Genomic DNA, 22,316 nt, shown 5'->3' on the forward strand with positions numbered 1-22,316 from the left:
CTAGAGGTCATCTAGTCCAACACCCCCGCAGCGAGCAGGGGCACCACTAACTAGATCAGGTTGCTCAGAGTCCCCTGTCCAACCTGGTCTTGAACGTTTCCAGGGATGGGGCCTCCACTACCTCTCTGGGCAACCCGTTCCAGTGTTTCACCACCCTCATTGTAAAGAATTTCTTCCTTATATCCAGCCTAAACCTACCCTGTTTTAGTTTAAAACCATTACCCCTCATCCTGTCACTGCTGTCTCTACTAAACAGATTGTCCCCATCTTTCCTATAGGCTCCCTTTAAGTACTGAAATGCTGCAATCAGGTCTCCCCACAGCCTTCTCTTCTCCAGGCTGAACAAGCCCAACTCTCTCAGCCTGTCCTCATAGGAGAGGTGCTCCAGCCCTCGGATCATTTTTGTAGCCCTCCTTTGGACCCGCTCCAACAGTTCCATGTCCTTCTTGTGCTGAGGGCTCCAGAGCTGAACGCAGTACTCCAGGTGAGGTCTCACCAGAGCAGAGTAGAGGGGCAGAATCACCTCTCTCGACCTGCTGGCCACGCTTCTCCTGATGCAGCCCAGGACACGGTTGGCCCTCTGGGCTGCCAGCGCACTTTGCTGGCTCATGTCCAGCCTTTCGTCTGTCAGTACCCCCAAGTCCCTCTCAGCAGAGCTGCTCTCGATCCTTTCATCCCCCAGCCTGTATTGATACCGGGGATTACCCCAACCCAGGTGTAGGACCTTGCACTTGGCCTTGTTGAACCTCATGAGGTTCACACAGGCCCACCTCTCCAGCTTGTCCAGGTCCCTCTGGATGGCATCCCGTCCTTCTGGTGTCTCGACCGTACCACTCAGCTTGGTGTCATCTGCAAACTTGCTGAGGGTACACTCGATGTTGCTGTCCATGTCATTGATAAATATATTGAACAGCACCGGTCCCAGTACGGACCCCTGAGGGACTCCACTTGTCACTGGTCTCTATCTGGACATTGAGCCGTTGACCACTACCCTTTGGCTGCGACCATCCAACCAATTCCTTATCCACTGAACGGTCCACCCATCAAATCCATGGCTCTCCAATTTAGAGAGAAGGATGTTGTGGGGGACCGTGTCAAAGGCATACATTCAGGTATCTCCAAACATTTCCACATGTATCATTTCTGATGTCCCTCATTATACTAATTTAATTACATCATTAGACTATTTCAGTTAGACTGTATGTCAGCAACACTAAATTGTTAAACTAAAAGGTACTTCATTTTCTTGAATAACTTCTTTAATATTTTAGGAGATAGAGGAGATTGTTTTGGTTCTTTGCCCTTCATTCCTCCTTTTATGTAGATCCCCATCCTATAAAAAAAGGCAAGTTTCAAGACATATAAAATGGTATCTTTACTCATATATTTTCAAAAAATTAATCTGACAAACATTCCTGTTCCTTAATGTGTTTATACCAAGCACATGAAGAAGAGGATCACTCAGTGCTACAGAACTAGAAAAGCATGTAGCATTGGTTACATCAAATATGAAAATCTCTAGTTTTAATTACAATCTCGTTTTCTTACATTTTTAAAAATTTACTTATTAAATTAAAATAAAAACCATTCTACTATTTCCTTTCCCTTTATTACAAAGCAGACTACTGACATATGTCTGTGTCTTTTAATTAAAGTAAGCACAGCTTTTTCCAGGAGAAAAAATGTGATTTCCCAGCGAATGGTTCCCTCTCAAAAGCTTTTGGTTTTTTTTCCCCTCTATATGTAATTTCAGATGCTGCACAACAAACACGTGATGGTTCGTGTCGGAGGAGGCTGGGAGACTTTCGCAGGTTACTTACTGAAGCATGACCCGTGCCGAATGCTGCAGATCTCCCGTGTGGATGGGAAAACTTCTCCGATCCAGAGCAAGTCTCCAACCCTCAGGGACATGAATCCAGACAATTATCTGGTTGTTTCTGCCCATTACAAAACCAAGAAGGAGATTAAGTGAAATAAGCTTCTCGTGCCATTGGGACTCTATGTACTTAGGTCCAAATTATTTTCTCAAGTGTAGTAAATTTAGTTTATGCTTTAAAAGGACTTTGGAAAATTTAAGACAGACTGGAAATGGCAACCCATTTTGAAGATCTTTGAATTGTAGAACTATTTATTTCTAGTACTGTATCTTTTATAGCAAATTACCCTTGATAGGCTACTTGCTACAATCAGATAAGAAATAGACATATATTTTTAGCCAAATTATTACTCTTTAATATGTGAATGTATACTTAGAGATACATAAAGGAGTGGATCCTGTTAATGGAAGAAAATACACAATACAATATATTTGTATGAAAATCTTATTACATTGAATCCTTGACTGTTAGGTTAGTTGGAAAATATATATGCAGGTGGAAAATGCGTATTTGTGGAATTCTTTTCGTAATGCCTCTTGAATTGAAATAAAATTGGCTATTTTTATGGGTTGCAAGATTTTCTTAACCAGTAGAACATAAAGACTTCTCGCATGTCAAACGACCTCCCAAAGAGATTACTTTACAAAAAAATAAAGGCCAGAGAAACACCCCCCCCCCCGGCCCCCACCCCTTCTACTCTCCACAGCTGAAGACAATGCTCAGTGTTCCATCTGTACGTAGATCCTTCCTGGTTTTATACAAAGTCGCCCGATATAGCAGCACGGGGAAGCTGTGAGGTTGCCCCTTCCTCCGGCAGACAATGGCGAGGGGCTAGCGGGGGGAAGCACTGCAACCCGCGACGGGAAGCGCCCCAAGAGGCCCAGCCCCGTGACCCCAGGAGCAGCGTCAGACCGTGCTGCTCCCTCCCCTAAACACTACGCTGGGCTTGAACCCGAGCTTCTCCTTCCCCTTGGTTTTAATTGTGCTCGTCATGCCAAATGTGAAATATTCATGACCCTGTCGGTAGAGCGATTCACGTTCTTGTAAATCATTCACACACCTCTCAAATAGCTGAAGGCATATTGGGGCTTAGTTCATTATTTTGGCTACTTTTCTTTGTTTGTATTTGGTAATTTATGTGCCTTGTAACGTCCTAGAAAAATCATTTTATAGGATTATTTCACTGACTGTATAAATTTGAGCAGAACTCATTTTTTTCATTACAAATAAAATAAAATTTTTTAAAATACTCACACATTTTGAAAGTCTTGCTTATTGTTTGTAATCTGTGTTCCGGCACTTTCCTGCTACTGACTGGATGCCTACAATATACAACGCCGCTTGCTAACCTAATCATCAGCTACACAGTGAAGGGGGCAAGCATCCACTTGCTACAGACAGCACAGAACTACCCGGATTTTATTGAAAATTGATTTTCCTCTGCAGGGAAAGAAAAAAATGGAAAGCATTCTTGAAATAATTTTTTAAGTACCAACTGGTATTTTTCTGTCTTTTTTTGACGTTTAATTTTAAAACACAGCCTTATAATCTGCTCCTGTGGTCTTTAAAATTAACAGGAAAATGCCTGCTGGCTAGACAGCATCACGACCTTCTTCTTTCGTGTTCCATGCCTTATTAAAATCAGCACGTTGTAGCTCACTTCTGTGGAACCATTCTACCTCTCCGTCTGAAAATACCTGCTACATACAAACAGTTCACCATTGCTTTTAGAAAGAGAAACTGCAGCCTTTTATTCTTATTTTGAGACATTTTCTAAGAAGATTAAACATATACTCAAGCAGTAAATCCTTTGAAAAGCCATAGGAAGACCCAGTTCTCATAGAAGCAGCGTATGTAGCCCTTATGGGAGCGGAGAACAGACCATAAGCAACATTAGTTTAAAAAAATGCAGCACGGCTGAGAAAAATCATGATCTTAATATATGCACTGAGAGGTCTGTTTTCAAATGGACAGAGAAGAAAAAAAAAATCACTCGTGAAAGTATCAGATGTTTATTTTGAAATAATAGTTTTTTAACCATAAATTGTTGTATTTCCATCATCTAAGATTAAGTTTGCATCACTATTATGTTTTTTCTTTAAAATATTTGAAGGTCTTTACATGCTAATAAATCAAGAGCAGATCATTATAAAAAAAGTAATCTTAAGTTTCTTTTAATATTAAACATCAACAAATAATCCTGGTAAAGGCAAACCAAGATTTTAAATTAAATATGAACTGCTTTATGTGCTTGAACTGTAGCTATTAAAACAGTCTTTTTTGATTCAGGGTTCTCAAGCATCTTAAAAAAAAAAACCCAAATCACATTAGAGCACTTCCTGACTTAAACCTTCGACTTAGCCAGTTCCAGAATGGGAAGCCTATAAGGGACTTTAATAATTTAGTCTTGCCACTACCACCTCATCTGTGTAAACAGCTTGCAGGTGGCACTTACTGCATCTGATGCACCTGGCATGGGTGTGGAGAGCAGCGGAGGAAATTAAAGCAGGAGCATCAATAAAGCAGGCAAAGAAAAAAAAAAAAAGAAAAAAAGTTGGTAAGTTAGCTAACGAACTGGAGGAAGGGGTTGGGAGCATCTTGTTCAGAAGGTAGGTGCTGCTGATCTGATTTAATGGCATTTTCGTTGTGTACTAGACCCTACAGCAACATAGGAGCTGGGAAGTTTGTTAGAAGCCTAAGGCTCAGTTTACAAAGCTGAAGCTGAGCAGCAAAATCTTGCTCAGAGAGGTATGGCCCTTGTTGCAGTGATAGGGTGGAGCAGGTTTAATGTTGAAAGTACCTGGGGAGGAAAGAAAACCCCCTGTTTGACCAGCTAGCTATAGTGGATGATGCTTGAAGTTCCTATGCCAAAAATCTGTGGTACTAAGGTATCTAGTGTAGGTTTCTGGAAGGGGGAGTATCTACAGGGAAGACCTGCCGCTCTTCTCTTGTCTCCCCAAGTGAGGGAGGGTCTGCTGTGACTGCGGAATCGTTTCTGGTTAAAGGGCAAGTGATGAGGTGCTGTAGAGCTGAGCTGGCCGTAGAAGATGATTGAGAGGAATGGTGCCATGCAGTGCATTTTGCTTACTCTGTTGCTGTGCAGCTCAGCTGGGTGGGAGCGTTGAGGAGGCTGAAAGTCCTGAGAAGTTGAACAGTTATGAGCTGCAGGGAAGTCTCTTCTCCAAGACCTTGTTGGGTTGGAGAACAAACCCCACGGGAGCTCCTGCTGACTGTGAGTGAGTAACTGCTGAAGCTCAAAGTGGCTAAATGATGTCAGATTGCTTTTAAAAACTATTATTATTGTATAATTTCAAATAAGCATCACCATGCTGGAAGCAATTCAGAATTAGTTTGGAAATGTAACTGTAACATCGGTTATTGCTCATTACAGGAGGTACCTTCTGTCACCTGGCTCTTGATGTATTACCTGGAGTTTCCCTCCCAAGGATTATTTCTGTAACTGATCTAGTTTTGGGGTTTTTTTTCTCACCTTTACTATACTGGTAATTGCTCCTTCCTTTGCTTTACCACCTTTTTTCCAACAGCAATTTAGAGACGATAGTTAAAATCCATGGAAGCTGGTTCAAGGGCTGTTGGTGGGGATGAGTGAAGTAAGGAGGTGTCAATATATGTGTGGGAAGGTATAGCAAGTTTCCTACAGCTTAAGACCCAACACTGAATTCATTATATGCATTCATTTTAGATCGGGGAGATGAGCTGTTTGCCACCCTGTGGTGTTACAGAAGCATCTGCAAGAGACGTTTGCGAGGATTTGGTTCTCTCTGGGCTTCGGTTTCACGCTGCTGACGCGCGGTACCTGGCAGCTAAGGAGGCAGAGTGCTTTTCCTTGGCTTTGTGTCTCCTGCTCTCTCAGCCTGTGCTATGTCAGGAATGTGAAGTAAGGTGAAACAGACACGCGGGATCACGCAAACATTTATGGAGCTGGAGAGGTTCTTCCATCCCGGTCCAACTGCTGGCACCGCTTGTGCCTGATGAGCTGTGGCCCAACGATTTAGACCGTCGCCATGCCAAATCCACATGCTGAAGTCATCTGTTTTCCTAAGGGCCCTCATGGAGACGCAGCTTCTGTGTCCTCCCAAACCTTGGGAAGTTCTGCCCCAAACGTGCTCTCTCCGGCACAGTCTGTGTATTTTAACATGCAGTAGCAGATGGTTTCATTTTCTGTTACTGCAACAGAGATGATGCTATCGCAGTCACCCGGAGTCAGCCCTTTCATTTCGGCTTACGAGCATCGGGCTTTGACTGCCAGGAGCGTTTTCAAGTGATCTGCAAGAAAATTCATTTGGAAGGTGGAGAAAAACGGTGTAGTCACACTGCTGTAAAGCAAACGAAATGTCAGCTGCCTACATAATCTGCATGAATGGATGTATTCTGACAGCCTCTAAGGTGAAGTAAACATCTCGGGGGATCGGGGGAAATAAGGAGAAAGTTCCTACTGTGTTTCATGTTTACTTCGTGCAGCAGTAAGTGCTAAGAAAGAGGGGAGGTGTCTGTTCCCACAAGGATGGGGCAGCTCTAATCTATGTAGCTCTCGGCCTTACCATTTCACGGTACGGTTCAGGTAGCTCTCGGTTGTATACTAAGGAACTGCAGCCTTTTCTGCCTTTGTTCTCAACTGAAATGAACGTTACCAAAAAACTTAAACCAACAAGAGGTGTTTTTATTAACCCAAATGGTTTCCCAGATTCAGTTCAGACTGGCCACCTGAACAGTTAGGTGGGTATGGTATGAAACCTCTTTAAAAATAGCTTTCTGTGATTTGTAATCTAGAACTACGCGCTCCCAAATCCTCTGACGTGTTTCTTAGCTGGAGGAATAAATTTGACATTCGAAACAAGGACTCCTAAGAAGCGCAGACATATCTGTGTTTTACTTAAAGGATGGAGAGAGCAGAGCAGCGTTGTCTTTATGGTAATTCTGAACTGCAAGAATCGCCTCGTAAATACGAGGTCCACTAGATGCGAGGTGGTTCAGACCTTTACTCCCCCCTTCCAGGAAAGCTGCCAGGCAGGCAGCCAGCCAGCCCCGAGCACACCAGCTGCCTTGGCAGGACCCAGAGCTGGATGGCGAGCGGTGTGGGTGTTCAGACAGGGTGTTAATCTTCTACCCAAACACAGAGCACCTTTACTGGTGACAGCACCTGGAGCAGAACAGGACGGGCTTGCCTTGGGCTGCCCAGCAAGGGTGGGCAGCAGGACTGCTCCACGCTGGGAACTCCTCCGATTCTGACAGCATGGGAACATCAACGGGGGACCCAGGAACTGGGATTTGTTTCACTGGCCTATTTCAGTAGGTTTAAATGAAAGACTTCATGGTATTAATCCCAGCACAGACTCCTGTTCCGCCAGTGTCCTGGCTCTTCCGCAGAGTAGGGGCTTGGATGAGAAGAGACAGATGGCTATTCCCCTTTCCGACCCTTCTGGTGCTGGGGGAGCGGTGTGGTGGAGAACAAAGAGAAGACTGTATTAAGCTTGAAATATCCCAAGCCACCAACTAAGCCTTAAGTGCTGCTTACACTTCTTTCCAGGACACTCACTGTGACAGATGTTTGACTGAAATTCACATTTCAAATTAATATTTAGTGTATTTTATTATAATTCAATGCATTTGTTAGACTTAAAAAAAATTCATGATGACCAGTTAATACAGTGAAAAGAGTAATTGTCAGCAATCAAAGGAAACTGAAGGTATTCATCTGCCAAGGACACAGCTTTTTAGCCCAAACACCACTATATTAATATCGAAAAGTCTCCCTTCTCAATTCTGAAGTCTACGCTGAGAAACTCATTGTGTCAGGACTGCACTCCTAAGATGGCATGAGACATTATTGGGGGAGGTAAAAGAAGAAATATTTAGTTCAACGGAAAAAACAAAAGCCTCTGTAGCTTAAACTAGGTCAGAAATGGGGCCAGTAAGATTCAGAGGCCAAGCATAACGCTCTCGGGGGGAAAACAAGAGCTAGATTCTTCGTGTTGAGCGTGTGGCAACAACCTTCCCTCCTCTATCAAAGCAGCAGCTCGAGGCCACTGGTTTGAAAGTCAAAAGGCAGCTTCACATTTGGGAAAGGGATTACAGACATTTCTGAGTACAGAATAACAGGGACAGGACTTTGGGCATTTCAGAAGTGTTATTGTGCTGTAACAAACCCACCTAGATAGTACAGAAACTTCAGGAAATGAAGCAGCCAAGAGATGACGCAGGCAGTCTTTTACTTGTTCAACCCTGAGCAGTGCAGCATTGCCCTCTTGTGGTAATCCAGGAGAACAGTTAGTAACAGTATTTTTAATTTAACATTTAACTTCCAGTATTCATTACAAATACTTACAGACTCAAAAGAAATCCACAGCGGAAAATGAGGTGAACAATTATTAGATTTGTAATAAAACAGCTTTCTTGCCATAAGTATACAGGGTTTATCGAGGCTTCTATTTTTTTAACTAGTGTCACAAAATGCTTCCATTGGTAAGGACCCACCCTGAATCTGTTCTTTTTTGAAAAAGGCACTAAATCCCTAAGCGGTTCAAAAGTCATTAGGAAGCTGAAGAGAAATGCTGTCACCCACGTATTCAAATATATATAATATATATATATGTATGAACAACTCCCTACATGAGGACTTGGAGAAAAGTTTAATTGTAGAGCTTGAAATAAGCGTCAGAAACAACACAGGGGCACCTGAGCTGCGCGGAAGCCGGTCATACGCAGACGTACATACACCCACTGACCAGACAGCGTACGCACACTGACGGGCGACAGGCAAGGAGGCCACTTCCACGTGAGACAACTCATCTCACTCCCTTGACAGGGAAGCAACAAAACATGCACATAAAACAAACAAACTGGCCAAAACTTAAGTGTTCAGAGTTAGCTCTTAAGTTTTTTAGTGTATGTTTCCACGTCTGTCCTCCCATGATGGCAGAGTGCTGCTGAGTCTTCAGATGCAAACAGCAAAAGCCACATGATGACTGAGTGCCACTCCGGCGCAGAAACTGGCACGTTATTGGCAGTAAACATCCGTCTTCTCTTCCGAAGTCACCCTTGTTTATCCAACCTGCCACTGAAGGCAAAACCAACACAACATGCTGCAGGTTTGTATGAAGACAGGGGAAAGAAAGGAAAAAAACCCAACCAAACAAATAAACCCCAAACACCACAAGGTTGTCTTGAAGACAACGAATTCCCCATTCTAACACCTTTTATACCAGCAAGCGAGCACATGCAGCCCACCAGTGCCAGCCCATACAAACTCCTGTCCCCAGAGCCCTGAATAGCAAAGAGGGAAAGAGCCGAAGCTTATGAAGCCTGTGTTTCGATAACCAGATGCATCTATTGCCTTGGAGAGATTTTAATTCTTAATTAAATCTCTGCCTGGCCTTCTGAAACAAAGTTTACATTAGAAAAGTAGTAGCAGCACAGTTCATCAGTACCTACGCCAACACTGGGTGTTTCTTTTGTAAAGCGGGAGAGGTACAGGGTACTCAAAGCCTTTACCCTACTTAACAGCAGTTGCATCACATTGTTTCTTTTTTTAAACTTACTCTCAGCCCTCCTCCTCCTCCCGAACCTGAAGCTGCAATTCTTTTTTCTATTTCTTCCTGTTTCTTTTTCTTTTGCTCTACAGAGGAAGCGTTCTTAATACCTCGAGAGGAAGCCTGGGAGAAAACACATTTGGGTAAGACCAGTTAGCCTTTTTTCTGGACAGAAACCAACCTGCAAGTCTTGACAACTCCATTTGGTGAACTCTGGTTTGTGTGAGAAGACTGAAACGTTAAGTAATGCTACTACAACACAAACCCAGACCTTTCAGGATAGTTCACACTGCAAGCTCCTGGTCCCACAGGTATGTGAAGGTGGTTTTGATTCATATTGTTATTACATCCAGGTGAACATACTTTAATGTAATTATGTGTACCTGCTTCGTCTCCTAAGATGCAGAACCAGAACCTCCCTTCCCAAGAGTCCCATAAATTGTCAGTCTATGGTTCTTCCAGCATCAGGGCCTATTCTTGCCCTCACAAACAGAATTAACTGGGAAGAGATGATTCGGGCAGACAGAACTTCCCAGAACTTTATCTGTTTCATCATCTGTTCACTTCTCCCATCTCTGTTTATCAGAAGGCTACCTAGAGATAGGCTACAGATGATGGAGCTCATAATGACAGCCCCTGATCTAATGCTCACTCAGCGGACACAGTCACAAGCTCTGTACAGTGACTACAGAAATCGATGGGAACTTCACATGCAGGGGAGAAAAAAAGGTCGTGTTAGCAGTGCTAGCCCAGGCTGTAAGCAATCCAGCTTCTGAACGGTGATCTGTGAGCAGTACCCTGTGTGACAGCCCACCCTCTAAACTTCATAGGGTGTGCGGACAGCAGCAGCAGCACGCAGATGAGCAACCTGCTGCCAGCTGTGCCTGCTTCACATCTTCACGGTGATGGTCTGATGAGGACCTAGACGAGCTGGCAGAAGGATCAGAACTACAGACAAACAGTTAACACTGTAAACCTAGTAAGAAAATGTTCTAGAAACTGATTCTTAGACAAGTTTAAGGTTCTGATACTACAGCATTTTAAAAGCTTTACAAAGATGTTGAAATCTACCAAGGGGAAACAGCACCGCTCTCACCTGAAATTCAAGGCCCTGAAGACAAGCACAATTCTCAGCGGGCTACTAAGGCAAATCTTGCCAACAAATACTAACTTAGACCCTGGGATGCTGAGCTTTTAGGCAACTGGCCTTCCAGGTGAGTTAGGTCCCCGGGCTGTCTCTACAGTACCCCAAAAGGAGGACCACCTCGCATGACTTCAGGCTGAGTAATTAGCAGTTAAGAAGCACGTACAGGAAAACACTAAGCAGAGGAGGGCATCTGATCTACTCCCTTGTCCCTCTTGGGGGGCGAAACTGAAGCGGGCTGCTTGCAAGACATCTCCACTACCCAACATGCAGAAGCTAAAAGGCTCTCAAGGATAGTTCTGAAAAACCCTGGTAGATGTTTTATCTCTTTGTCGTTTAAGAAAACAGAAAGTAAACAGAGCACGATACTCCCGTTTTTTTCTTCAGCAGTGTAACGGCTACCACAGAACTTCACAACCATCCATAGTTGCTTCATTTCTCCTTCCTCCCAGGAAAGCTTTTTAGCAATTTAAAAGCTAGATGAGGATGTTCCCTTTTCACACCCTTCTCAAAAGTGTACTTCCTACAGCTACACTTAAAAAACCCTTTACAAATAAAGACTACACGTGGATTGCTTTCAGTACACAGTCTGGACAAAATCAAGCATTTTTAAAGAAGGACTCTGAAGCATCACCCAGCTGTTGCTCCAATTATTCACCAAACTCCCTTAAAGCCAGGTGGACATGGTCCTCATCAATAACGGTCGGTTTTTAATTCAATGCATAATGTCACTAACACATTTCTTTCTCTTTGCAGTTCAGCTGTGGTCTCTAACACACACTTTTTACTTATTGTAGATTTTGTATGGCGTATTTTACAGGCCTTTTTGAGAGGTATGGAAAGGAAGAAATAGGCTAGCTGGTTTTACAGTCTGCTAGGACACTCGCATCCTACTTCTTCTAACTTTACGGATATTGAAGTAGTTAAAACTCAGCAAGCTTAAAAAGACAGAAGTTAATACTACTTCTTTGGTGGAATCTGAGCTGAGGAACGTGCAACGCTGATAAACTGAACCTGCCAGTGCCCATAACCTGCCTGAAACTGCCACCACAGCAATTGTTTGACAACTCTAGTTTGAAGTATTTCTCAGTCTCTTGTTTTCAAGTCTTATGATGAGGACAAAAATAATGCTGAACTTGCTCTTCCAATTCTTAGGTTGTTTTTCTAACTACTGCAAAACCTCTCCCATCCAAACAAGCTCAGTTAGTGGTCTTTGAGCACCCACCTAGCTCTGAAACTCTACTGTAAATACACATAAAAAATGGTATAGAGGTAAAACATTAATAATGCTATGAAAATATTTAACGATGAAACTATTTAATGACAACTCTCACAATCCAGGCACAACACCCAGTGCTCCCACAGAAGCCCTAGCTGTTTTCCCCATAAACCAAGTTACCTAAATATATTTTGAGTAAGCGACATTTTATCAGACGTTACCTCCATCTGCCTCTTTTCAGCAGCTTCTGCTAGCTGTCTTCTTTTTATTTCCTAAAGAGAACGTGAAAGACAGTGACACTCTGTTCCAATAGGGTCTGTGCGTTCTTTTGAAAGTCTTAATTTCTAAATATTACTTAAATACGCAATGAAAACCACCACGAAACGCCAACCTTAACTCAGTTCGCATCAGCTTTTGCCCCCACTGCCAGCCTGCAAGAACAAAGTATTTTCAGTGCCCGAAGAGCAGCCGCTGGCAGACCCGCGGCCGAACCCCACCAGAAACCCGCCGCAGCCGCCCGCCTCACGCCTTCGCCCCGCAGCATCCCGGCGGGATGGGAAGGCAGGCAGCGCACGGACTGTCCTTTTGGGCTGGAAAAGGGGAAAGCTCGCCCTTCCAGGCCCCACCACCTTCCCTTCTACCCACAACCCCCTCAGGCGAGGGGTCCCACCGGCGCAGGAGAGGTTTTACCCCACGAAGCTCAGCCAGAAGCGAGCACCGCTGCCCGCCAGAAGAAAAAGCACCGTTTTTCCCCGTTTCTGGTTAAAATCGGGGTCATCTCGACCTCGATGACGGCACGAACCCGCCTCACGTGAAGCTACCGGTCCCCACACAAGGGAGACGCGGGGCAGGAGGGAGGCCGCGGCAGCTGCCCCCTCCCGAGGCCGAGGGACGGCGCGGCAGCCCTCGGTTGGAGGCCCCGCGGCCGCCCGGCTCTCCGGCCCGGCCTCCATTTTAAGGCAGGCGGGCCCGCCCCGGCGGCTGGGCGTCGCTGCCCCGCTGACAACAACCGGGAGGAGGGGGGGAAGAAGGGGGGGAAACCGGCCCCGCACTCACCGGGTCGGGCGTCTCCACCACGTCCTTGACGGCCCCCCCCATGCAGGGCAGGCACAGCCCCATGGCGGGCCCCGCCGCCGCCAGGGCCGCCGGCCGCGGAGGAGGAGGAGGAGGCGGCAGCGGCCCCGCCCGGCGCCGCGCTGCGGCAGGGCCCGCCCCGTCCCGTCATGGGGCCGGCCCCGGGTAGGGCGGGCCGCGGAGGGGGTGGGCTGTGCTTCCTGTCCCCCCCGAGAATTAAACTAAATTAAACTCATTCTGCCAGGGGAAACGGGCCCACAGCCGGGCTGACTTCCAGCTCGCTCCGGTAAACCCGGTGGAGGGTTCAGAGCTGCTAATCATTCATTCCCCCCCCCCCCACCATTTTAATGTTTTTAAATGCTCATGCCATTTAGGAAGCTCCTGGTTTTAGGTGGATTAGGGCGTTCTATTCATGCTCGCTCCTTCGCCCTCTTCGGCGTGGCTTGCTGTGGGTCGCTGCCAGGAGCTGCCTCACAGAGCCCCGGGTCTCGGTGGCCTTCACAGAATCACAGAATGGTAGGGGTTGGAAGGGACCTCTGTGGGTCATCTAGTCCAACCCCCCTGCCGAAGCAGGGTCACCTACAGCAGGCTGCACAGGACCTTGTCCAGGCGGGTCTTGAATATCTCCAGAGAAGGAGACCCCACAACCTCCCTGGGCAGCCTGTTCCAGGGCTCCGTCACCCTCAGAGGGAAGAAGTTCTTCCTCATGTTCAGACGGAACTTCCTCTGCTTCAGTTTGTGCCCTTTGCCCCTTGAACTGTCGCTGGGCACCACTGGAAAGAATCTGGCCCCATCCTCCTGACACCCACCCTTCAGATATTTATAAGCATTTATAAGGTCCCCTCGCAGCCTTCTCTTCTTCAGGCTGAACAAGCCCAGCTCCCTCAGCCTCTCCTCATAGGAGAGATGCTCCAGTCCCCTCACCATCCTCGTAGCCCTCTGCTGGACTGTCTCCAGTAGCTCCTCATCTTTCCTGAACTGGGGAGCTTCACTGCTGTCCTCTGGCCGCTGATGGTGAGGTTTCCAAAAGCCTTTTCCCCTTTTCTGGCTCTTCCGCTGTTCCTCCTCCTTCAAATTTTGCCACCTTCTCTTCTAGCTGTTTGCAGCAGCCTCCAGCGTTTACCCTGTTCAGCACCGTTTCCTGAATTTGGGTGTTGTTGGGTACATCCATCCCCGAGGACGGTGTGAAGAGGACAGTATGTATTCATCAACAGCGCAGCATCCTCCTGGCTGCTTTCCCGCCTCTGTGATTTTGGACGAGGTGTATCTTTTTGCACCAATGTCCTTGCTCTGCGATTTATTCCGCGAGCCCACAATGTCCTACGTTATTTTAAAGGACGGATTTAAGTTCTTGTGTGTGTTCCCTCGTGGTCTTGGCCTTGCTGGACTTGTCAAGGACGTGATCAGACTCAGGCGCCAAGAGCCGAGGAGTTAACAAAGGGAGCAACTGACTTGTGGTTATCAGACAGCAGAAAAGGGGCATGGCCCACCCTTGTAAATCAAGTGATCTCTGGGAAGTGATGGAGGCCCCACAGCCAGAGGTTGCTTAAAGGTTTGGCCCCCTGAGCACATACCAAGATGCTCCGTAGGGCTGAGTCCCGCTTCCGACGACACGACATTCCATGCCAAGGGCCAATGGTCACACAATAATTGACTTAGTCCCACCTCGCCAAAAGATTTTCAAGCGTATTAAAACTGTCACTTGAAAACTCTCTTTGGGAGGAGGAGCCAAGCAAGAACTTCACCTGACAGACGGGTTGACGAGCCTGAACCTCTCTTCCCCCCCCAAGGAAGTGATGCATTTTTGGTAAGAGTCGCGCCTCTGACGTTGTCAGACGTTATCCCCGGGAACACATTGTTAACTGAAGCTCTAAACCACTACTTTGAGCTCAACTTTTGTAGACAGTGCATTTATCAACAGCAGTTCTGAATCTGTGATACCTGTCGCTTGAATCAATTACCTATGGTTTCAACTTTGCAAAACTGTTTCAGTGAAAGTCCTTGGAGGGGCTCTGACAGGCAAGTTGAATCAGAGAAGTGGCTACACACTTAACCCTTTAGACATAAACCGTTGACCAAGTCTGGGACTAGGAGCAGATCCAGCCGCACCTAGACTCCTTTCTGAGAGAGAGTTTGGAACGCAGGGGGATCTGCTCTGAACCTCGTGACTCAACAGGAGGGCTTTCCTTCTGCTGCTTATCAGACTCCCTTACCCCTTTTAATGTGACATCCCTGCAGCTGTAATTGGCATTGCTGGGCTAAGTACTCTGCACAAGTCGCTATGTGGTCCTGACCTTTCTGAGCTGGGCATCAGAGGTTTTGCTGTCCTCGTGGGAGACTGATGAGGCTGGCAGAAGGGGGACCAGAAGCAGGCTCAGCTGCCGCCCATCCCTGGCTAGCGAGGCTGTGATTGTCTGCAGGAGGCCATAAAAGCTCTAGCAAAGCACCTGGGCTGTGGTGGGTTGTCCTAGGAGCTGTTGTAGTTTTTCTGCTGCATGGGGTGGTGGGCTGTGATGTAACATTCTGCTTTGTAATGAAAGCATTATTATTTTTGAAGTTATTGTTGAAGTATGGAGATGCTATTGTTCTATAGTCATGTAGGTTAAGTGATTAGTGTTTGTCAAGCTTTGGGTTAGAACTGAGGGGTTCCCGGCTGGTTGCAGTCTCCTGTTTGGTCCATCAGATGATCATCCCTGGGTGCAGCTAAAATATGCTTTACTGCATGTAAAAGGTTTAGAAGAAGATGGAAGCGTGCTTGGACAGAACACTGCATAGTGAAAGAGAGCACAGCTTTCTGGCAGTGTGAGCTGATGAGGCATGTAAGTGACAAGGTGAGTGGTTCAAGCAAATCTTCAGTTCTTCAGAAGAGCCTGTGTAAGGTGGTCAGAAAGCTGCTTACTGAGAAGCAGCATGAAATACGGTAACAACTTATTGGTCTGTAATGAAGGGCTCCTGGGTTATCACTGAGGGTTTTCAGTGCTGATGTTTTTACTGCTGAAGTTTTAGGGACAACCTTTTGGTAAAGTCATTAAGACTGAGGTCCTTTAATAACTGGTTTTGCTGGAGACTTCCCAGAATGAGCTTAAAGAAATTCTGAGTGTGTGTAGTTTGAAATGAAACTGAGAGGCTCTTTGTGTGCTCGGATGTACCAGTGCACCGTGAAAATTAGATGCAGATTCACATTTTTAGGATAATTTGGGCTCTGTATGAGCGAGTGCTGTATTCCAAGAGCTGGGTGAGGACTGACAGAGCTCTCTGGCCTGCAGCGCTGCAGAAGCTGATTCCTCAGGGTGGCTGTGTGATGTGTGATAGCACCAGTAGAACACGCACCTGTCCTGTGGTTTTTAGCTGAGTTAATCTGTGTTGCCTGAGGAAGCATATCGGAAAACATGCAGTGACAGTTAACTGTCTCTCCCCTCCCTCTTAATCCTTAACACTCAATTTCTGCTTTTCTCTCTCCTTACTTACTCCCTGTGTTCGGTGTGAACAAGGTAGAGCATCCCTCTGTCCTTTGCCTGTAACAGGGGCGAAGCTCGTCCTCAGAAACGCAGCAGCGATCACTTGACAGAGTGAAGTGTGCTCTTCTCCATTACAGGTTGCAATGCACTTTGATTAATTGCATGCTGAGTGTTTCTTGATGCTGCGAGATCTGAAATCTTAATGCCTGGTAGCTCAATAGTAACAGATGATAGGGATCTCAGTGCTTTGGGGGTGTTTTTGTCCACGTCCCCCACCCTCCCAAATAATACTGTAGTGGAATAACCCTTTAGTTGTGTCATCAGTTTTAAAAAGCTCATACTTAACACTGGCATTAGTAGTAGTAGCACAAGGTTTTTAAATGAGGCTGCTAGGCTGAGCAATTTTAATTTTTTTTATGCAGGTGATGAATTGTGTGCTGTGGGTTTTGCGCATCTGGTTTGACAAGAAGCACATATTGAAAATGTCAGTGACCTTTCTGCAGACTTTGGGCAGCTCATTAGAAGATGTGGCAATTTGTTATGGGTTCATTTGTGACGGTTTAGTTGCAGTGGCATTTGTGCAAGAACGGTATTGAATTGCATCTTGATTTGACTTTTATCAGTGTTGGTCTCTAACTCTTATCTTCCTGAAGTCCAGCAGATGGTACTATTGGCACAAAAATTTCCTGTATTTCCCCAGTCTATAACCAGACCTCCGATTTACTGTTTTGTTTTGATATTACAGGCCATGTGGCTTTGAATAGGAGTGCGGATGCTCCCATCTGCTACATTTCTGGAGGCGTCAGAAAGCTTTTCACAATAACTGGCAGGGACTGCAGCAGGAGGGAAAAAAAAGGTAGTTTTCAACCCTGTGCTATTGTGTGCGCACGATAATGCATGTACAAAGGAAATTGTTTCAAGAACTCAGGCCAAGCGACTTGCAGGTTGATGACTTTCATTTCCAGGGTGAAAATTAGTCTTTGCGTGTACTCAGTCTGCCCCATAAATGTCTTTTTCAATGCCTTCATCTTCTGAAACGCTTCATATTGTCATGCCACTGCGAAAGAGTATCTCTTGAATACAAGGTCTAAAGGGACCCAGCAATTGTAGTGTTGATCTTGGAACGTGGGAACTTACTGATAATGGAGGATTCGTATTGTTGTTACTGCACGTCAACCTAGAAGGACAATCTGTTACTGACTGAAAGTTTAGCAAGTTATCATGCTTGTTTAATTATTTAAAAAATAAAACTTACTGCTGAGTATATTATAGATGGGAATTAACTCAGGAATGTTTGGTTACTTACCGTACCTCTCTTCCAGCTAATAAAAATATCCATCTGAATTTTAAACTGTAGGGATCTTTCTTCAGGAAAATGCAAGTAACTGTAAGAGTGACTGGGGTTCAGTCGTAACTGTGGTTTGGGAATCAGCAGTACTTGCTTTTGCCGTAGGCAGCTTTTAAAGCAAGAAAGACACTTAGCCCTTTCCAGGAACAGCTTAGTGCCAGGCTGTCTGCTGGAGAAGTAATTGCGGCATCTGTGGCCGTTTGTATCGGCCCTGATATGCAAGACTCTAGTCGTTAGCCATCAGTTGAAGTACCAGCAGGAGAGGACTGAAGCTAATCAATACAAAGGCTGTCGGTGATTTCTGTGCGAGCAGACGAATCCTGATGGGTGGTCGGTGATGTGCGGCGGGTGTCCATCAGGCTTGGTTAGCAAGCCTCCAGGTCTGCCACAGAGGTTCTACTCCGTCAGTCCCCCTTAAGCGATTTCTTCTCTGCCTGTATTCTTGCATGCCACCATCCTCTCAGAGTAGCAAATTAAAGGGGAAGATCAATTTCTGGTTGTAGAAGAGTTCTTGTCTGTGTGTAAATGCCCCCTGCAATACAGGGGAATGTGATTATGGAGTCTGGTCGGTTACCAAACAGCAAGGTTTGCTGGAAGGGAGCATTTCCACCTCTGTCCCGTCTTCTTCAGGGCCATTCAAGTGATCTATAAAATATGTATAATCCAACCAGTAAGTGGTTAGCTGCAAGAAACAGATGGGCTGTGCTATGCCTTAGGCACACTGAATATATTGAGGTTGGCAGCAGTGTTGGTTTTGGATCCCCAGCTGCTTTGTTCTGGCTCCCTCCTTCTCGAGGGGTTCACAAGCAGCCGTGCCTGTGAAGCCCACAGTCCAAAGGGCAGTTACTGAGGACAGGCTCTGGCATAAGGAATCGATAAACAGCGCGACTCTGATGGGTTTTAGTCATAATGTTTTATGTATGTATGGGGAGGTTGATTCCCACCACAGAGATCATGGAATCTTAAGGCATAAGTTCATTCTCACCTCAGTAACTTCTTAGTAGTTCCATCGGAGTTCGTGGTAGAAAAAGATAAGGATCTGTTCTTGCTGTTGCCAAATCAGGGTCTTAATTATGATTGTGGGCCGAGAGGGAAGAGACAGTTGCATGGGATGAGCACAGTTTAGTGACTTAGTATTTTGTGGCTATTTATAGGTATGTGTCTCAAGAGTTACATCCAGTAAGAACCTTAGATTGGTACCTGTCTGGAAACATAAGACACGAAAATTTCTACACAGTGTCTGGTGTTGGACAATTTAGAAAAATAGCTCATAAATCAATAATGTTAGACAAAAGATATTTTATGTATGTGCATGGTAGAATATTAGAGTGAAATAATGTCATGGTTGACCCTGGCTGGAGGCCAGGTGCCCACCAAACCTGCTCAAACCACTCACCTCCTCAGCTGGACAGGGGAGAGAAAATACAACAAAAGGCTTGTGGCTGAGATGAGGACAGGGAGAGATCACTCACCGATTGCCATCACGGGCAAAACAGCCTCGACTTGGGGACATTATTTTAGTTTATCACCAATCACATCGGAGTAGGGTAATGAGAATTAAAATCAAATCTTGAAACACCTTTCCCCCACCCCTCCCTGCTTCCCAGGCTTGACTTCACCCCCAATTTTCTCCACCTACTCTCCCCGAGCGGCCCGGGGGATGAGGAATGGGGGATTGTGGTCAGTTCATCACACATTGTCTCCACTGCTCCTTCCTCCTCAGGGGGAGGACTCCTCACACTCTGCCCCTGCTCCAGCATGGGGTCCCTCTCATGGGAGACAGTTCTCCATGAACTTCTCCAGCGTGGGTCCTTCCCACGGGGTGCAGTCCTTCAGGAACTGCTCCAGCATGGGTCCTCCACAGGGTCACAAGTCCTGCCAGGAGCCTGCTCCAGCACGGGCTCTCCATGAGGTCAGAGCCTCCTCCGGGCATCCCCTGCTCTGGCGTGGGGTCCTCCCCAGGCTGCAGGTGGGTCTCTGCTCCCCCATGGGCCTCCATGGGCTGCAGGGGCACAGCCTGCCTCACCGTGGTCTGCTGCAGGGGAACCTCTGCTCCGGCACCTGGAGCACTTCTTGCCCCTCCTGCAGGGTTGCTGCTCTCACATACTTACTCCTCTCTCCTGCTGCAAAGGATGTTATGCAGGGGTTTTTTTTCTTCTTAACTATGTTATCCCAGAGGAGCTACCACCATCGTGGCTGATGGACTCAGCCTTGGTCAGTGGTGGGTCCATCTTGGAGCTGGCTGGCACTGGCTCCATTGGACACAGGGGAAACTTCTAGCAGCTTCTTACAGAAACCACCCCTGTAGCCCCACTAACAAAACCTTGCCACGCAAACCCAGTACAAATAATCATGTACTTTAATTTTTCCCTCCACTTAGATGTATATAATTCTGCACAAAATGTAGGAAAGGATGTGGGCTCTGTAAGGAGAAGTTAGATGAAAATATATGGATCAAATGTACTAGTTCTCAACATCACTGGAAGTTTGAGAATTCTTTATAAAAAGAATGTAGCAAGGCTGGATTTCTTTTAACTTATTCTTCTAACCAGAGGTGAGTGAATGTTGTGTAGTGCTTAATTATAGATTGCGGATGCAGGTAATTTAATGTTCACTTCATGAGTTTCTACAAATTCCTTTTTATATTTTAGTTTAGCGATTACAGTGAGTGTCAAACTGTAATCCAAGCTCTGTATCATCTCTGAGAGTACAGCTTTTGTTGAGGCCCATGAAAGCTGAGCATTTCTAAGCTATGGCTTGACTCACTGCTTAAATTTACAGCTAATCTTGGCAGATTTCCTTCATTAACAATGAATCCCTTTCCATTAGTTTCCCATCTTTCCTAATAGATTGTCACGATCTGCTCTGCTGAAGCAAGACAGCTTTTCAGCTTTAACGATGTTGTTAGTTGGTGACTAAAAATTTCTGTACTGCATACATTCTTTACATTTTCCGTCTATGCAAAAAACCATACATACAAAGCATTGAAATTACTGGGAAAATTCAATGTGCGACTTAGTAGCTTGAATAAAATCTGTAAAAGTGTGTGGAAATCCTGCTCAACTGACTGTCCAGCATCTAGTGATAAAATCTGTATCCTGGTGAAGCTCCTTCAGATTTCTTTTCTAGCTAAAACAAATAATGTTTTTAGGTACTGGGCTGCTCATGTTCGTATGATGAATTTATCAGTCCAGAATACCTCAGTTAGATGGTAATTAGGGACTGCCAAAAGAACATCTGTTTACAGTCACTACTTCTAAGGATAAATCTGCATCATGAAATAGCTTGTGCTTGAATACAAGGGCAATTAAAACTGAGAAGGAAGATTTCACTGTTTTTTAAGGTCAATTTGCACTCTGCCTGCGTCTCTGTGCCGCTACGCAGTTTGAAAAATCACTGTGTGATAGACTGCTTTACAAGCCGTACAGCAACGTGTGTGCTTTCTTCCTCTAGCATGTTAGCAGAGATAGGCTTTGAGTTATTGGGCAGAAAATAACTTCTAAAATAAGTAAAATGCAGACCGTTTTCCCACAGTTGGATGAGGATGGCAGCAGATGATTCCTGGCCTTTGCACATTCAGCTTGGTTTCTGCAGGTGCCTGACACTCTCTGACCCTGCCTGGGGCACCCGTTTCCTATCTTGGGTACAGAATGGAATTAAACTCTCACACATCTTGCCTCTGCATGTCGAATAACCCTCACCAATTTGGTGAGGGGTTCGCAGTCTATTCCCTGGGGACTGGCACAGCTTTCACGTACTTCATTAAAAGATGATACTCGTGCTGGAATTTTGCCCTGCTCAAATTTGTCTTGATACAGCTGCTCTAATGCTTTCCTGTTTGGGTCTTTTACTGCTTGAGCACTGACTAACGTGGGTCATGTTGTAGAGTTACCTTTTCAGACTTGAGAAATACTTGGGCCCTTGCAAAGAGCATGGCATATAAAGAGTAGGGCGTTGAGAGTGGGGATATCCTACAGAGTCTTCTGCAAAACTATCGTATTTCATACATAAGTGCACTTGTACTATTTGTGTGTGCAGTTTTGTTTTGGGTTTTTGTGGTTTTACTTTTTTTTTTTAAATCTCTTGTGTCTGCTCAGTGGGGAATACTTGGGTTCACTTACATGTTTTAAATCGGTATTTTAGTGGGGGAACCCAAAAGGTGAAGAACACAGACATGCATTTCTTCTTCTCTCATCCTGGAAGGGTGAGTTAAAAATTAAGCCTTTTATCTTAAGATAAAAGTAAGACATGCTTCCTGTACCTAAACAAAGCATCAAAAGTTGACGTTTGCAGTCAGCAGATGGTGGAGTGTCTGACAGCATACTTGGCTGAAATCTACCTTTTTTCCTCTTTCCCGTTTTGTGTAGAGTATCAGAATAGATCTGAAGGATAAAACTTTTAGTGATATGTAAATTATTCTGTCACCAGAACCCATGGGTGCATGTTCTGGCATATATATGTGGTGTTGATGTTTCATGGTCTCTTCAGTCATTCGGCAACCTGTCTGTGTGATTCCATGAGCATCGCAGTATTTCTTTGCGTTAATTATCTCCTTGAAATGAGAGCAGAACATACCTAATCTTTACCTAGACACATGGACTATGTCTATGCAAGTGATGATTTTAGGACTTCATTTACAGTGTAAT

The 22,316-nt window shown here is 45.4% G+C and overlaps 2 protein-coding genes across 7 annotated transcripts in view; one reads left to right on the forward strand and one right to left on the reverse strand.

Moving 5' to 3' along the window:
- GAS2 (growth arrest specific 2) overlaps window positions 1–3,122 on the forward strand; it is a 102,729-nt gene extending 99,607 nt beyond the window's left edge. For all 5 annotated transcript variants that reach the window (XM_075425309.1, XM_075425310.1, XM_075425307.1 and 2 more), the window contains exon 8: window positions 1,754–3,122. In XM_075425309.1, coding sequence (XP_075281424.1) covers window positions 1,754–1,972 — 219 coding nt within the window. In that variant the 3' untranslated portion in view covers window positions 1,973–3,122. The remainder of the gene's footprint in view (window positions 1–1,753) is intronic.
- A 3,415-nt stretch (window positions 3,123–6,537) lies between these two features.
- On the reverse strand, window positions 6,538–12,994 carry SVIP (small VCP interacting protein). Of its 2 annotated transcripts, XM_075425314.1 has the most exons (4): window positions 12,847–12,994; window positions 12,012–12,062; window positions 9,437–9,550; window positions 7,470–8,955 (listed from the first exon to the last, which is right to left on the reverse strand). In XM_075425314.1, the coding sequence occupies exons 1-4, from the start codon at window positions 12,907–12,909 to the stop codon at window positions 8,941–8,943; spliced, it is 243 nt and encodes an 80-aa protein (XP_075281429.1). In that variant the 5' UTR covers window positions 12,910–12,994; the 3' UTR covers window positions 7,470–8,940. The 2 variants fall into 2 exon arrangements, with proteins under 2 accessions (XP_075281428.1, XP_075281429.1); XM_075425313.1 differs by lacking the exons at window positions 9,437–9,550; window positions 12,847–12,994 and adding an exon at window positions 12,534–12,761 and having other exon boundaries at window positions 6,538–8,955.
- Between the last annotated feature and the right edge of the window lie 9,322 nt (window positions 12,995–22,316).

This window comes from Opisthocomus hoazin, chromosome 7 (genome assembly GCF_030867145.1).
Source record: "Opisthocomus hoazin isolate bOpiHoa1 chromosome 7, bOpiHoa1.hap1, whole genome shotgun sequence".
In the NCBI taxonomy this organism is placed as follows: Eukaryota; Metazoa; Chordata; class Aves; order Opisthocomiformes; family Opisthocomidae; genus Opisthocomus; species Opisthocomus hoazin.